This window comes from Podarcis cretensis (assembly GCF_951804945.1).
Source record: "Podarcis cretensis genome assembly, chromosome: 1".
NCBI lineage: Eukaryota > Metazoa > Chordata > Lepidosauria > Squamata > Lacertidae > Podarcis > Podarcis cretensis.
The window spans coordinates 46,553,810-46,569,475 of record NC_137170.1 but is presented as its reverse complement, the minus strand read 5'-3'; the positions used below and the strand labels follow the sequence as shown (position 1 = coordinate 46,569,475).

The window sequence follows — 15,666 nt, the reverse complement described above, 5'->3', positions numbered from 1 at the left end:
GGCGAGGGGTGGGTGTCCCTATAGGAGGTCCTGAAACTTCCCCACTGTTTTCGCTGGAAGTCTCTCTGAGCCATCCCTCCGACTCACTTTCCCTTGGAGCTCCTTCTCTCCCCCTGCTGGTTCCCTCCCCTGCTGCCGAGTCTCTCCTAACCTCCGTGAGCCCTTCCACCACCTGCCCTCCTGATGGCAGTTCCCTGACATCCACCTCCCCTCCAGGGCCCCCTTCACCCCCTCCCGCCTCTTCCTCCACGGGCGGTGAGGGTGCGAAACCCCGGAAAGAACCTCCCTCATCCTCCGAAGACTCGAACACTTCCCTCTATCGGTTGCCGTCCCTTGTCCCCGAGTACTCCTCCTCCTCGGAGTCTACTCCTTCTTCCAGCTCCGATTCTGGGAACCCTTCGAACTCTTCTTCCTCGTCGGTGGTGCCAAAGTGTTCCCTCCGGAACCTCGTTACAGACTGAGGTTTCCTTGGGAACCGTTGATGAAACGTTTCTATTAAAACCTCGTCATTGACTTCCTCTGCAGTTACCCAGGTGTTTTCTGACTCTGGTTCCCCTTCCCAAGCCACCAAATACTTCACCTGGTTACCCTTCCACCTGGAGTCAATGATTTCCGCCACGTGGCTGTTGCGTTCCCTTTCTTCTATGACTGGTCCCTGTGTGACCTCCCCTTCACGTCCCCCCCTGTACGGTGACAGTAATGACCTGTGGAATACTGGGTGTAATTTCATGTGGTTCGGTAACCTGAGTTTGAACGCCACTGGATTGACCTGTTGTATGACCTCAAATGGTCCCAATCTTTTGGGTCTCAATTTCTTACAACCCCCTTTGAACGGCAACCCTTGGGTCGATAGCCACACCTGGTCCCCCACCCTTATGGTTTCACCTTCCCTTCTGTTCCTGTCTGCCTGCTTCTTGTATTCTTCTTTGGCCCTTTCTAGGTTGAGTTGGAGCTGACGATGGATCGCTTCCATCTCTTCTACAAAATGTTCTGCTGCCGGGACGCTCCATCTTTCCCCTCCTTCCCCTGGAAATGCCCTGGGATGACACCCATAGTTGGCCAAAAAGGGACTCATCCCTGTGGACACATTCTCCGCATTATTGTAGGCAAATTCTGCCAGAGCCAACTTTTCTACCCAATCATTTTCTCTGTCATTGACATAACACCTCAAGTATTGTTGGAGGATACTGTCTGCTCTTTCCGCCTGCCCGTAGGTTTCTGGGTGTCGGGCAGTCGAAAAATTAACCTCTACGTGCAGTAAGCTCATGAGCTTCCTCCAGAACCTGGACGTAAATTGTTTCCCTCGGTCTGAGACCACCCTCAAGGGGGCGCCATGCAACCTAAAAATGTGTTCTACAAACAACTTGGCTGTCTCTTCTGCTGTGACCGCATGTGAGCATGCTATAAAGTGGCACATCTTGGTTAACAGGTCTACTACAACCATTATGGCTGTTTTTCCCTTGGATTTCGGCAGATCCGTCATAAAATCTATGGATACTGCCTCCCATGGTCGTTCTGGTGTGGGTAGTGGTTCCAATAACCCCGCCGGTGCCCGCCTCTCCCCTTTTGCTCGCTGGCATCGGTCACACCCTCTTACATACTCCCGTACATCTTCCCGCACCTTGGGCCACCAAAACTCCCTGGTAACCAACCACATGGTTTTGTGTTGCCCGAAGTGTCCCGCTGTGGGGCTGTCATGCAACTGTTGGAGTACCCTCCCCCTCAATTCTCCTTCGGGTATATACAGTGCTCCTTTGTAATACAATGCCCCGTTCCTTTCCTCAAAACCTCCTGGGTTCTCTCCCTCCCTCCGGAGTCCTCTGAGCTTATCCTGTGCGTATTCATCATTCTCAGTTCCCTCTACCAGTTCTCTTTGCCCCACCACTGCTGCCCCACACACCCAGTGGTCCTCTGGGATGATATGTCTCTCTTCTGGCGCTCCCTCCCCCTCCAAATATTCTGGTTTTCGAGAGAGAGCGTCCGCCCTGACGTTTTCCGGGCCTGGCACGTAGCAAATTTCAAAGTGGAATTTGGAGAACTCCTGGGCCCATCTCACTTGTCGTTGGTTAAGTACTCGTGCCATTCTCCAATACTCTAGATTCTTGTGGTCAGTGCACACTTGGACTTTGTGTTGTGCACCAATTAGTAAGTGCCGCCATCTTCGGAACGCTTCATGGATGGCGAGTAGTTCTCGGTCATACACGGTGTAGTTCCTCTCGGATTTATTCAACTTTTGCGAGAAGAAGGCACACGGTCTCCACTCCGACTCACTCTTCCCCGGCTGCAGAAGCACCGCCCCTACCGCCCGGTCTGATGCATCAGTTTCTACTCTCATCGGTTTTTGTAGATCCACATGCAGGAGCTGTTCTTCAGACGCGAATGCTTTCTTTAACTCTTCGAACGCTCGCTACGCCTCTACCGTCCAAACAAATTTCTTCTTGCTGCTGAGACAATCAGTGATGGGAGCCGTCAAGTGGGGAAAGTTCTTGATGAACTTCCAATAGAAGTTTCCAAACCCTAGGAACCTTTGCACGTCCTTCTTCGTTTTCGGGGTCTTCCATTCCAGTACCGCCTGAACCTTGCCGGGATCCATGGCCAATCCCTTGTCTGACAAGCGGTACCCCAGGAATTCCACCTCCTTGGTATGAAACTGACACTTCTCCAGTTTCACCCACAGCTGGTTTGCTTGCAGCTTGCCCAGTACTTCCCGGACATCCCGTACATGCTGCTCCTCGTTCTCTGAGTATACCAACACGTCGTCTAAGAAGGCCACGCAATTCTTGTAAAGCAAAGGTCCCAGGACGTGGTTCATGAATGATTGAAAACAGGCTGAGCCTGCTTGTAGACCGAAGGGCATAACGAGATACTCAAAAGCCCCTAAAGGGGTGAACATGGTGGTTTTCCATTCATCCCCCTTCCTCATCCGTATCAGGTTATACGCCCCCCTCAGGTCCAGTTTGGTAAAAATCTTTCCCTTCCTCACTCGGGTCAAAATGTCATCAATTCTGGGCATGGGGAAAGCCACGGGTTCTGACACGGCATTCAGGGCCCTGTAATCCACTACAAGCCTGGGTTTATCCGTGTTTTTTTTGTCCACAAAAAACACTGGGCTGCCCCCCACCGCTCTTGACTCTCTGATGAAACCTCGTTTCAGGTTTTTGTCAATGAACTCCCTTAACTCCTGCATCTCCCTATCTGACATGGCATACAGCTTGCCCACTGGCAGCTGGGCCCCAGGGAGTAGGTTGATTTGGCAGTCAAAGGGTCTATGCGGGGGCAGTTTATCTGCTTCTCTTTCGCTGAAGACGTTACCCAGGTCGGCGTATTGTCGGGGCACCTTCCCTTTATCTGTTACTTTCGTCCCTGCTAGAGTGGCCTTGGCTCCTCCCTGAGCCTTCCCCTCCTTGCAGTGTTCTAGGCAATGTGCTGACCCAAAGGACACTACCCGCTGGTGCCATCCCACTAGCGGATCATGTAGCACTAGCCAGCTCATCCCCAAAATAATAGGCGCTCCCCCCAGGGTGGCCACATTAAACGCTATCAGTTCTGTGTGTCTTGCCACCTTCATTATCATTGGGATGGTCTGTTGGTTAACTTCTCCCCCCAACAGCTCCTTCCCATCAATCGTGGTCACTTGCAAAGGGTTACTTAAAGCAGTGTTTCCCAACCAGTGTTCCGCGGCACACTAGTGTGCCGCGAGACGTTGCCTGGTGTGCCGTGGGAGGGAGGCGGGCGAGTCGGGCGACGAGAGGCCTTAGGCGCCCTGCAGAAAGGCGTCCTCTTTGTGGGCGGGTTCTCCCCCCTCCCTTAGCGCATCGTATTTAGTTGGGGATTCTAGAGAGGGGGGCGGGGGCGCGCTGGCCCCGAGCGGAACAGACGCGCCGTCGTCCCCACCTCCCTCTCCTCAGTAGCTCCGAGCCGACTGACTGAGGGTGGGACGCTGCCAGCGGCGTCCTCTCTCTCTCTCTCTCCGCCTCCCAGCACCGCTTTTCCCGAGGCGGGCGCGCGCCTAAGGCTGAATGGGAGCAGCCTGGAGGCTTGGCGGCCTCTCAGCGGCTCATGACGGGCGTCCCCGAGGCGGGAGGTGCTGAGCAGGGGCTCTGCGAGAGGGCGCGAGGGATGCGTGGTGGTGCCTGCGCGCGCGTGACTTAAGAGGGCGACCTGCTGCCTCTCCTCTCTCTCCCCTCTCTCCCCTCATGGGCACAGAGTCCCCGGCACAGCTTGGCGCTACTACAGCTACAGCTGCTGCTGCTCCTGCTTGGATGAAGGCGGCTGCTTCTTCCTAACGCCTAGCCTCTGAGGGACCGCAGTCTCCCGCCCTCTTTTTTTTTTTTTTTTTGGCGGGATGCTGAGGTAAAGGATCCCCTCGCGCGCGGGCGTCTCTTTGGGCAGGGCGCGTGTGGAGGCTTAAGGTGGGGAGTGTGGAGGGGTTGCCGCTTGCGAGGGGAGGGTTCATATTGTATTGGGCTGCGGTGTGGGCGACACGGCTCTCCAATGGCCAGCCCGCGGAGGAACATTGAGTTGGAGCATTTCGAGGAGAGGGACAAAAGGCGCACTGAATAAAGTATTTTATAATTTTTCATATTTCTGTTTACTTACTATTTCATAATAAAGTAATTATAAAATACTTTCTTTGTGTTTATTTGATTCCTATTAAAGAGAGTTACTTTATATATAGTCAATATAGGCACAGAGTTAATTTTTTAAACATTTTCTAATGGTGGTGTGCCTCGAGATTTTTTTCATGAAACAAGTGTGCCTTTGCCCAAAAAAGGTTGGGAAACACTGACTTAAAGGGATAGTCTGTATCTGGTGTTCGGCTGCAAACTCCTTACTCATAAAATTACAGGAGCTGCCTGAGTCCAATAGCGCCTTTATCTTTAGTGGGTGTCCGTTTGGCAGCTCTAGCAACACCTCTACTACCAGCGCTGGCTTTGGGGGTTCCGGCGTGGGCACATTCACTGCTCTTTGGCCTGGCTGCTGTGCCCCGATGCTGGCAGCCAGGCGTTGGCTTTTACTTGCTCCTTAACCCCCTCCTCCTCACCCCCAACAGCCCCCGCCATCCCTTGCCATTCCTTCCTTTGTGGGCAGACTCTGGTAAAAAACACTTCTGGCCGTTGTTGCTACTTGAGTTTTCCCAATTTTTCCAGCTGCATATTGCATCCTTCTATGGGAGTGCACTCCTGTGCAAACTTACCCACTCACAATATCTCTGTCAATAGCAATTGGCCTAATGAGCTACTAAAGCTGTGGAAGATCTCTTTGTTTATATATAAGCACCTACTGGTGAATTGCCTCCAAGATTAAAAGTTGCTGCACATGAGCTGTAGATTTGCTATCAATGGGTATCTGACACCTACAATAATTTTTGCGTTGATAATAGTGTGAGTATTTTTCTCCATTGAATTGTATAGTGGTTTCTCCTGTAGCTGTCAACGATCCATTATTGATAGAAGGTATATTTAGTCCTATTATATAAGTTGTAATACAGCTTTCTTAAAGGAGAAAATAATCTATTTCAATGGACTTCATAGTGAGTGTGGTCTGGCGGGGGATAAGAAACTGTTACCAATCTCTGATGAAACAATTTGGTGTTGAAGGTCAGAGAGGAGTTAGAATAAAGGAAAGCTGATATGGTAAGGGTTTATGTAGAGAACACAACCTTGGCCATGACCTCATTTTTTTAGCCTTATACAAGTCAATGGTTCTCAGCTTAACCCTCCTGCATATAGTATGGGGTGTTAAAAGGATAATGGATTATCCACAGGGGTGTTACAAGAATTAGTTTGATGTGTATGAAAGAATTGAGAAGAAATAATGTTATATTCTAATGTTGCTCATTTGAGGCAGGGATAACACTCTTCAACTGGCATAAAGCTTTACAACTTTTAAAAAGATATCTGTTGCAGATACTTTTATTTCTAAAGGAACGTACTTACACACACAGCAGAAAGCTGACTTCACTACGTAAAAGATTTTAAAATATTTTTGTTTCGGTTGAAATTTTATTTCAGTTCTGAATTGTAAAATTGAAAAATAACTTTCTTACAATAGAGTTAGGAAGGTATTCATTTTGCCATTTTTTTATTATCAAGTTCTCATGAACTTGATAAGTATTGCTGTTTATCTTTATAGCCTCTGCTTAAATGGAAGCCACCTTTGGGAGCTGGATGGTCTCTATTGACGTAGGCTTTGCATAGCAGCTGCACCACCCCAGGAGATTGCAATGAGTGGAGGAGGGGAACAGCCAGATATCCTGAGTGTAGGAGTATTGGTCAAAGAAAGATGGAAAGTGGTAAGTATATTAAATCCTTCTTATTTCCTCCCCAGATATATGAAAGCACTAGACTAAATAAAAAGAAATAAAATTGCAAGGAACCGGGTAAAAGGAAGACATAGTCACAAACTGCATCCTGTTAGCAATATATGAAAGCATAGTAATATAGAATTGGAGAAATTTCCCCGTCTTGGACACCTTTTTTGCAAATAAATACACAAGTTAGCAGTCTCCTTGCCTGTACTTTGGTGTGCTGGTCTTTTCTAGCACATTGATAGTGTCAAATAAAGAAACTCTTTCCTGAGAGTTTGTTTGTCACATTGAGCATAGTGGCTGTAGGTAAGTGATGTGGTTTTCCTCAGCTTGAAAAGCACTTTAAAAAGTGCTGCTGGCTATTGTTCATCTTTACCTTAATGTGGCCCTGTGGAACAAAAACCTCACATAAGATGCCTGTTACCTGTATTTATAAAAATATTTATATACCGCTGTATTGTAAATATATATCATAGTGGTTTGCAACAATATAAAACAGCAAACAGTAGAATTATAAAAACTTAAAAATAAGTCAAAAGAAATTAAAAACAAACACCAGTAGTTTGCATAGGCCCAGCGGAATAGAAACGTTTTCAGCAGGCATTTAACAGTTTGCACAAGAAGGCAGCCACTGAATTTATATTGGCATGGTGTTCCACAGGACTGGGCAAATGACACTAAAGCAGTGGTTCTCAAAGTGGTTCTCAAACTGGTGTGGCAGTCACACTGGTGTGGAGTCACACTGGTGTGACAGAAGAGGATGGAAAGTGTCAGCTCTGTTAAATATGAAATATATTTGTCTTGATGAGGAAATGAGAGTTTATTTGTCTCAAATGAGGCCTAAAATAGATGAGATCACTTGGCAAAGGCAAGCTCACACTTCTTATTGAGTTTGTATACATACTTAAGGTGCATATGATAGAGACTTGTTTATAATTTGGGAATGATTTATGTTCTTATGTAGCTGTATTGTTTTATACTTTCTGGATGCCCTATGATCATATTATAAAGGAGTTGTGTTCCGTGTTATAAATCAAGCAATGCTAGGAGTTGTTTCTTTTTGTTTTCCAGTGTATTTCTTATCAATAAAAAATTGGTGTTGTGCGAGCAATTTTTTATTCTGAAAGTGTGGGCCAGAGAAAAAAGTTTGAGAACCACTGTGCTAAAGGCTTGATTTCTTGTCACATTAACAGTAGTTAATAGATTAAGAAATAAAATTTAAAATGAGTCTTACATTAAGTAGGGAAAGAGGTAACCTAATAAAGTAACAGATTTAGTGGCTAGATAATATAGTCTAGGCTTGTTAATTCAAAAGTTCTGTATTTTTTAAACAATGCAGAACTAATATTTTTATTCATTACAGTTCAAAAAGATAGGAGGTGGAGGGTTTGGAGAAATTTACGATGCAATGGACTTGCTTACCCGAGACAATGTTGCATTGAAAGTCGAGTCAGCTCAGCAACCAAAGCAGGTTCTGAAAATGGAAGTAGCTGTGTTGAAAAAACTGCAAGGTAAGGAGGATAAAAGATCCTTGTTCTGAATGTATGTCTCATTCTTGGAAATCTGATAGGCTCAGTGTATCAAAGTATACTATATTGGTCAGTATGGATTCCAAATATAATAAGGAAGAATTAAGATTTAGTGTGCAATCCTGTGCATGTCTATCGAGAAAGAAGCAATCCCACTGATATCACTGGGGCTCACTACCAGGTAAGTGGGTATAGAATTGCAGCCTTGCATTGAGGACATGAATAGGGAAGTTTTACTGATTTTTAAAATAATAATGATTCAAGTTGATGATGTGCCTTAAATCTGAGGTAGGTGAAAAGATGGCAAGTATTGTTCTGAGAGAATGTGTGAGGCAGATTGAGATGTGAACCTATGACTGCTGTCCTTGAAAAACGTTGTGAAATATTTTGATCAACACAAAATCCCTGAGCAACTTCTGAAATTACAGGATGACCTAGCTTACTCTCCCTGACAGTTTTACTAAATTTAAATAGTTCTGTAGTAGAGGGAATTCCAACAGGTGTTGTTTATTCACCTGGTCACCCTAAGAAAGCTTAAGCTGTATGAATATATTTGATACTCAGCATGTATCTCTTTTCACACTCAACATGTATCTATTCAGGTTTTTGGTTTCACTTTAATAGAGGCGTAAATTGTGGTGCAGCAGAACCAAAACAAAGCAGAGTAAAAATAAATGTTTTTCAGACCATTAATTTTGTAAGTGTGTCAGTAGTCTTGCTGATAGCTGTCAATTTACCTCATGGGATATTGGGGCCAATAGTGTGGTTTGATCCTCGCCACGTGGTCACAGGCCGGAGAGAAGAATTGTGGGAGGCAGTCACGCTCCCCTCCGTTTTTTCCTCCTGCCTGTCGCAGCAGTACGTTTCTCCTGGTTCTCCTGCTTCACCTCAGATAAAAAGCTTGTTTCTAATTTATCAGCAAAAAGCATTTTTGTTGCATCTTAGTGGCCATGTTTGCAAATCACAAATTGGGTTTATGCTCAAATCCAGGCAGTGGCAAACCCTGCTTATGTTCATCTTCATGCAACATTATCATGGGGTGAGGTGTTTCAGAGTAACTAAAAAAATGTTAACACTGAAATATGTTTACTTCCATGAATGCTAACAACTTTTGGATAATGAGGCACTGTTTACTTATGAATTGGTGCAGAGAATTAGAGACAAAGTGGTTTTTATTTTTGACAAGTTTCTTCCACATGTCTGAGTTGTTCCTTAAGTTCTGTTTCCTTTTTTTGCCACCCAGAAATGTAAGTAATAGATTTAGGGATTTAGGGAAGCGCTTGGGGAGAGTGGGGTTAGTGAAAAGTAATCTTTCTGCCACCTCCTTCCCCAGCAGCTTCCTGAAAAGTCTCTCTTGAGAACTGGGGACCCTCCTGAGTGGGGTGTGCTGGGGTGGAGGGACTTGCTGAAAATAGGGTGGAGGCGTGTCCAGTGAGAGGGAGTCTCTGCCCAGATTTTGGCTTATCTCCCCTTTCAGCCCCCTGAACCACAGTGCACCCCATTCAGGAAGGTCCCTTGACTTTTAGGACTGGCTTCTCTAGAGGAGGTGTTGCCTTCCTCCAACCTCATTTCTGTAGGTGACTCTCTGCATCCAAACTTGTGAGAAGAAAAATATGGAAACATAAAAAGTGTATATTTTATTTCTGCAGGAAAAGATCATGTCTGCAAATTCATTGGCTGTGGAAGGAATGACAGATTCAACTATGTGGTCATGCAGTTGCAGGTAAGTTTGTTACATTTATTCGTTCTCTAAAACAGGGGTAGTCTACCTTTTTATACCTACTGCCCACTAATGCATCTTTTTTGATGGTAAATTTTCCTTCCTGCCCACCAGTGCTCGATGGAAGGAGGATTCAGCTTGTGCCGTGGAACCCCCTGCTGCCCACGTAGAATCTTGAAACGCCCACTAGTGGGCGGTAGGGACCAGGTTGACAACCCCTGCTCTAAAAGGATGTTCACAGATATAAATTAAATCTCCACAACCCCCTAAGAAAGAATGTCCAGCTAATGTAACAATGCTTATTTGATAGGAGAAGGGTAAATAGAAACCACAGGCTGTTCTCCATGTGCCTTATCTGAAGCAATTGCAGAGGGTGGCTAAACAAGAATGGGATTTTTTAGTGGTACCTCCATGTCTTTGGAACTCTATCTCCCAGGAAAATGTACCTGGCACCATCCTTGTCATTTTTTCAGCACCAGGCTAGTACAGGTTTATTTACCCAGACTGTTGAAGGTTAAGTTGACCGCTACTGTGCTGCTCATCTTTTACAGGTGTAGAATAGATTTTTTTCTTTTTGTATTGTTAGATGTGCAATTTATAAATTTTGTATTGCACATTGCTTTTAATTTGGGTTTAACTTGATTTTACTTATCTTGCTGTTACATTGCTTTGAGACTTCTTTGTGTTTAGCAACTACCAAACTCAATAATAACAACTGCTGCTACTGCTGCTACAACAGCTTATCATGCCTTGTGATCTGGGCCACCTCTTGGAAAAAAAATTTTAATAGCTTAATTGATACCCTATTCTCTTCTTGATCAGTTCAATGTAAAGAATAAATCTAATGTTGATTAATTTTGCCCATTATAAAATGATTATGAAAGCTAAATGAAAAAAATAAATATGATTGAAAATGCCTGTCTTCCTCATTTTGGATGGGAAGAGGGAAATTTGCACTGAATGTACTTTACTTTCTTGCTTTTTCAGGGTCGGAACTTGGCCGATCTGCGTCGAAGCCAAACTAGAGGGACCTTCACAATCAGTACTACCTTGCGACTTGGCAAGCAAATTCTAGAGTCTATTGAGAGCATTCATTCTGTTGGTTTTTTACACAGAGATATTAAGCCAGTGAGTTTATCCACAAATTTTGTTAGAGCCAAGAATTTAAGTTGCAACTGTTGTCACTTATTAGGGGGTGATCATGCAGTTAGAACAATCAGACAATTGGATATAAAACTATTAAGATGACAGTGCATAGTTAAAAAGCTAATCCATGATTGTTTCTTTTATATATTGATTTTCAGTAACATTAGAACTCTTTAACTGTAATGGTCTTATTTAGCAAATAATAATTGCTTTCGGTTTTAAAAGTAAGTTATTAATTTAGGAAAGCCTAAGATGATTGCATCCACTGAGAATATATTACTCTGTACTTTATTTCAAAGTATTAAGATGTTCTGTTTAACATGATTGAATAGCACAGTCCTAGGCATGTCTACCCAAAAGTTTAAATAGCTGTATCCAGTGGTAGTCCTACGTAGAGTAGTTTAAGTAATTTATTGCAGCCTTAATGTTGTATTCAGCGTTTGTCTTGTGTGGAGATTGTTGTTGAATAACATGTATGGTATTATCAATCAATATGTCTTCTTTTCCCTCCCCAGTCCAACTTTGCTATGGGACGTTTCCCTAGCACTTGGAGGAAGTGTTACATGCTGGATTTTGGCTTGGCGCGTCAGTTTACAAATTCATGTGGGGATGTCAGACCAGTAAGAAATTCTAATAAAACTTTTTATTAGTAATTTTAAATTTGATATATTGGACTGCTTTTAAAATAACTGTTTTATCCATGCTTGATGCATTATGCCAGAGATCTGAGACCCAAGTTCTAATCTGGCCAAACCTCCAAGGGCTAAGTGAGTGGGACCAAACTATGGTTTAAACAATCTATGGTGTAATGTTAATGGGCAGCATGCTAGTATGTGCTGTTACAAAGTTTTCAGGGTGATCCTCCCTCATTTTGCTGCCGCTATGCTCTGAGCAAAATAGGCAAAGTGTGGCTTGTCATGTCATACAAATATGAGCATGTGGTTTCTTTCACCCAAAACCCCCACGAGTGGTAACCAAGGTTTCCTTTTCACTTATTACTTGTTTGTTTGAGCAAAGGAAACCAAAAGGCCAGGTTTGGATAACCTGACAAGCCACACTCTGACTTATTTTGTCTTGCACAGTAGGAGCAGAGGGAGGGGGAGCACCATGGTAACTTTTTGTTTTAAACCATGGTTTAATATCACATGAAAGTGAGGTAATTGTGTCAGTGAGTAGGCTCATTGTCCCCGGTGTTGTTGCTGTACATTTTTAATAACGTGTAAGGAGTAATTGGTGTTAGTGGTTTGGTGATTTAGTGCAAGATATAGGAGGGATTGGGAGGTTAGTTTGCTTGTGTGAGGTGTGGGAATAGAATGGGATAAGTGATACAGCATGAGTAGTGAATTTTGTACAATTTGTGTAATTGAAAAACAGCAGTTGGGTGAATGTAACATACTGTGAGTTAGGATATGACTTGGCAAGTTAGAGGCTAAGGAGGGAAAGGGGCCCTGACTCAATATGTTTCCAAAATGTGCTTCTGGATTTTGTTTTTGTTTTTATTATTTGATTAATTTGTACTGCATCACTGTTTTTCAGTTTCATATATAGAAAAAATAGTATTTTGTTTTTGTAAAGCACTTTGTGTTAGTATTAAGCAGTATTAAGGTAAAGGACCCATGGACAGTTAAGTCCAGTTAAAGGCGACTATGGGGTGGTGGCACTTATCTCATTTCAGGCCAAGGGAGCTAGCGTTTGTCCACAGACAGCTTTCCTGGTCATGTGGCCAGCATGACTTACTTGCTTCTGGCACAATGGGACACCGTGACAGAAACCAGAGCTCACAGAAATGCCGTATACCTTCCCGCCGTAGCGGTACCTATTTATCTACTTGCACTGGTGTGCTTTCAAACTACTAGGTTGGCAGAAGTTGGGACAGAGCAACGGGAGCTCGGATTCAAACTGCTGACCTTCTGATCAGCAAGCTGAAGAGGCTCAGTGGTTTAGAGCACAGCGCCACCCACTCCCTATTAAGCAGTATATAAATATGTAAATAGAATAATAAATAAATAAAAAAGGTGCTGGCTACTACTGACTTGTGAAACTTTTGCCTTATTCCCTGATCTCCCAAAATAAGGAATAAAAAGGTGTCTGTCTGGAGCTTATTGCACTTTCAATTAGCAACGAGCATTAGTACTTTGCATACAGCAACTAGGAGTATGTTTGCAAAGAGCTGAAAAGTGCTTTGTATGAAGGGGACAGGGTTTTTTGTTTGTCTGGGCACTTAGTATCCTAGTCGTGGAGTGAATAGGAAACTGGCAATTAAAGTAAAATGCACTGGAATTTGGGTGCTGAGATAAAAGGGAAATAACAAAATGGCTTCTTTAAGGTTGAATAAAATGGAACTATTTGAATAAGAACAGAAGAGCCCTGCTGGACCCATCCAGTCTAGTAAACTCTTCTCGCAGTGGCTAACCAGATGCCTATTGTAAAGCCTGCAAGCAGGTTCTGAGTGCAAAAGCACTTTCACCGCTTTTGATTCTCAGCAGCTTATAGTTAATAAATCTGGTTAAATAGAAAAATGTTTCTGAACTACTTAAAATGTGTTCAAAATGTGTTTGCTTATTTACCATACCCATTTAAATTTTATTTATTATACAAACATGCTGCCCCAATAACATATAGATCAAACAGACCTGTGCATTCTTAGCAGAGGAAGACTCCAGAGTAGAAGGCCTACATTATTCTTTGTAGTGTGGCTTTTATGTACTGTATATCTTTAACTAACACAGTGTAACAGAATTTCTCCCCCTCTGTTGTATTGATAGCCCAGAGCTGTTGCTGGTTTTAGAGGGACTGTGCGGTATGCGTCAGTCAATGCTCACAGGAACAGAGTGAGTATTAGTACTTGCAATAGCCTGAATGTTTAGTTACTGAAACTGTGATTATCTTAACTTTCTGTTTCACATGTCTTTTTCCTATAGGTGATTTATAATTGTAAGTAATACTGCCTGAAATATTTAAATTGTTGGCAAAAGAAAATGTCTACTTATGCATCTTTAATCATACTGGATGTTCTTAGAATGGAAATAATACTGTGACTGAAATTTGCTAAATATATTGATTACCATTTTAATTACATGGCATATTAAAGAGTGCTAATTAATTTTTAGTAGGTATGGATGAAAGGGACACACATGTTCCCCTCCCCGTGAGAGGTTGATATAGACTAGGGTGGGGTTTGGCTTTGCTGGGGAAATGTTTTTCTGGTGGGATGTGAGAACTGATGGAAAGGATCACAGTCTTTTGGCCACTTTTGACTTTCTTTTTTTATCGAGGTGCGCACTGACCCCTCTCACTCTCCAGGCTTCAGGAAGCTCTCCGCAAGCCTTGGGAGCCCGGCGCGACTTCCCGTCGGGCTCCCAAGTCTTGCGGACAACAGCCTGCAGCCTGAAACCCGCGGAGTGCAGCGGAGTACACCCCGGGCTTCGGGCAGATATCCACAAGCCTGTTCTGGGGGCTGGGGTCGGGGGAAGCTCGGGCTTCCCCTGCCCCAGCCCCGCACCTGGGGGGAAAATAATTTTTTTTTTCTTTATTCCCCCCCCCCCAAAAAAAAAACCTGGGTGCGCCCTATGGGCCGGTGTGCCCTATAGGGCGAAAAATACGGTAATTTAAGGAAAGAGGTGAAACACATTTAAACTAATTGCTAGCTTGCTTTGCTTCTATGTATACTTCTGTGAGTATATTTATAGAGTTTCTTCCCCCATCTGTTTTGAATCTATAGAGAACATTTCAACTCTTTAAGCATTGTTTTCTTACAAGTGAGTTGCCACAAAATGTTGCAGTGTAGAGTGCTTCTTCTAGGGTTCCAATCGGCCATTTCCTTTCCCAGGCTATGCCTCATTCCATGTCTCCCCCCTCTGGCAGTCTATTTCCACGCCCCCCAATCAGGCCACTGAATGTTCTCAGTATGTTCTTGGGCAGTTTTGTTCCCCTCACCCACCAAGGTACTTGTGTAAGCCCAAGAGTCTACTAATCTCCTTCCCTGTGCATGGATGGTGCTGATTTATTACGATGGACAATGAAGTGTTCTTATTGGGTTGTTCGTCTTGCACAAGACTCAGGCAGGAGCAAAGAATTATGGGAGGTAAACTGTTTCCCCTCATTTTTTTTCTCCTCAGCTCTTTGTTTTGTTGATTGTTAGTTAGCAGAGTCCTCTTTAACTACTTTCTTCGTTATTCTTAGTTAATTAGTAATTGGCTACTTTTCCTGTCTATTGGTCCTTTTATGCGTCCTCCACTGAGGTGTAAAAACATAAAAAAAACCTTGTCTCCCTGCTAAACATCTTTCCCTGTTCTCCGTTCAGTGTTTTACTTCTATTTTCCATTAATTTCTTAATTTTTATGTTTATTTCTTGTTGCTGGCTATTGTCGTTTTGGCAGATGGGCTGCCTTTTATTCCAGCTTTTTTTGTGGCACAGGCTGCCTTGTGCAGTGACTGCGCGCTGCTTCCCTAACAGCCGCTCTGCGCCTTACCCTCACCGTCCTTTTGGACCCTTTATTCAGCGCATTTGCTTTCCTTCAAGAATTGCTGCTTCTACAGAGAAAGAAAGGGACAAAGAAAATAAGCTTCAGCTCCTTGTTCTCCTGTCTGCTTCAGCAGCGCAAAGGGCTGTTTCAACACGTTTCGCCTGCAGTAATATTTGAATCAGCAGTCTGGTTCAGCGGCTCAGTTTTCTCCCAATAAATTTCAATGGCGTCCTTAGAGTCTCTGCAAGGTTTGGGTGCCTCTCCGCATAAAAAAAGTGAAATAAACGTAGAATGTGGTCCTCTGCTTCCTGCAGTCGCTCAAATCACTCCTCCCATGCGAAGGGCCATCATTTTCCAGTGTTGTCAGTAAGGTAAGGTCTACCCATGTCCATGGCTCAGTCACAGAGTGCTGCTCAGTAGTTATCTAGTGAGATTTTACTGCCATCTGCTGGCAATACTAATAATGACCATAGCCATATCCTCTGATCCTGAGCC

The 15,666-nt window shown here is 44.0% G+C and overlaps 1 protein-coding gene across 4 annotated transcripts in view; it reads left to right on the top strand.

Moving 5' to 3' along the window:
* The window catches only part of TTBK2 (tau tubulin kinase 2), a 46,377-nt gene that overhangs the window by 7,306 nt on the left and 23,405 nt on the right, over window positions 1-15,666 (top strand). For all 4 annotated transcript variants that reach the window (XR_013833048.1, XM_079953299.1, XM_079953298.1 and 1 more), the window contains exons 2-7: window positions 6,136-6,295; window positions 7,674-7,821; window positions 9,489-9,562; window positions 10,547-10,687; window positions 11,221-11,325; window positions 13,471-13,536. Coding sequence is in view for 3 of the 4 variants with exons in the window: in XM_079953299.1 (XP_079809425.1) it covers window positions 6,227-6,295; window positions 7,674-7,821; window positions 9,489-9,562; window positions 10,547-10,687; window positions 11,221-11,325; window positions 13,471-13,536 (603 nt within the window). In the remaining variant the exon portion in view is untranslated. The remainder of the gene's footprint in view (window positions 1-6,135; window positions 6,296-7,673; window positions 7,822-9,488; window positions 9,563-10,546; window positions 10,688-11,220; window positions 11,326-13,470; window positions 13,537-15,666) is intronic.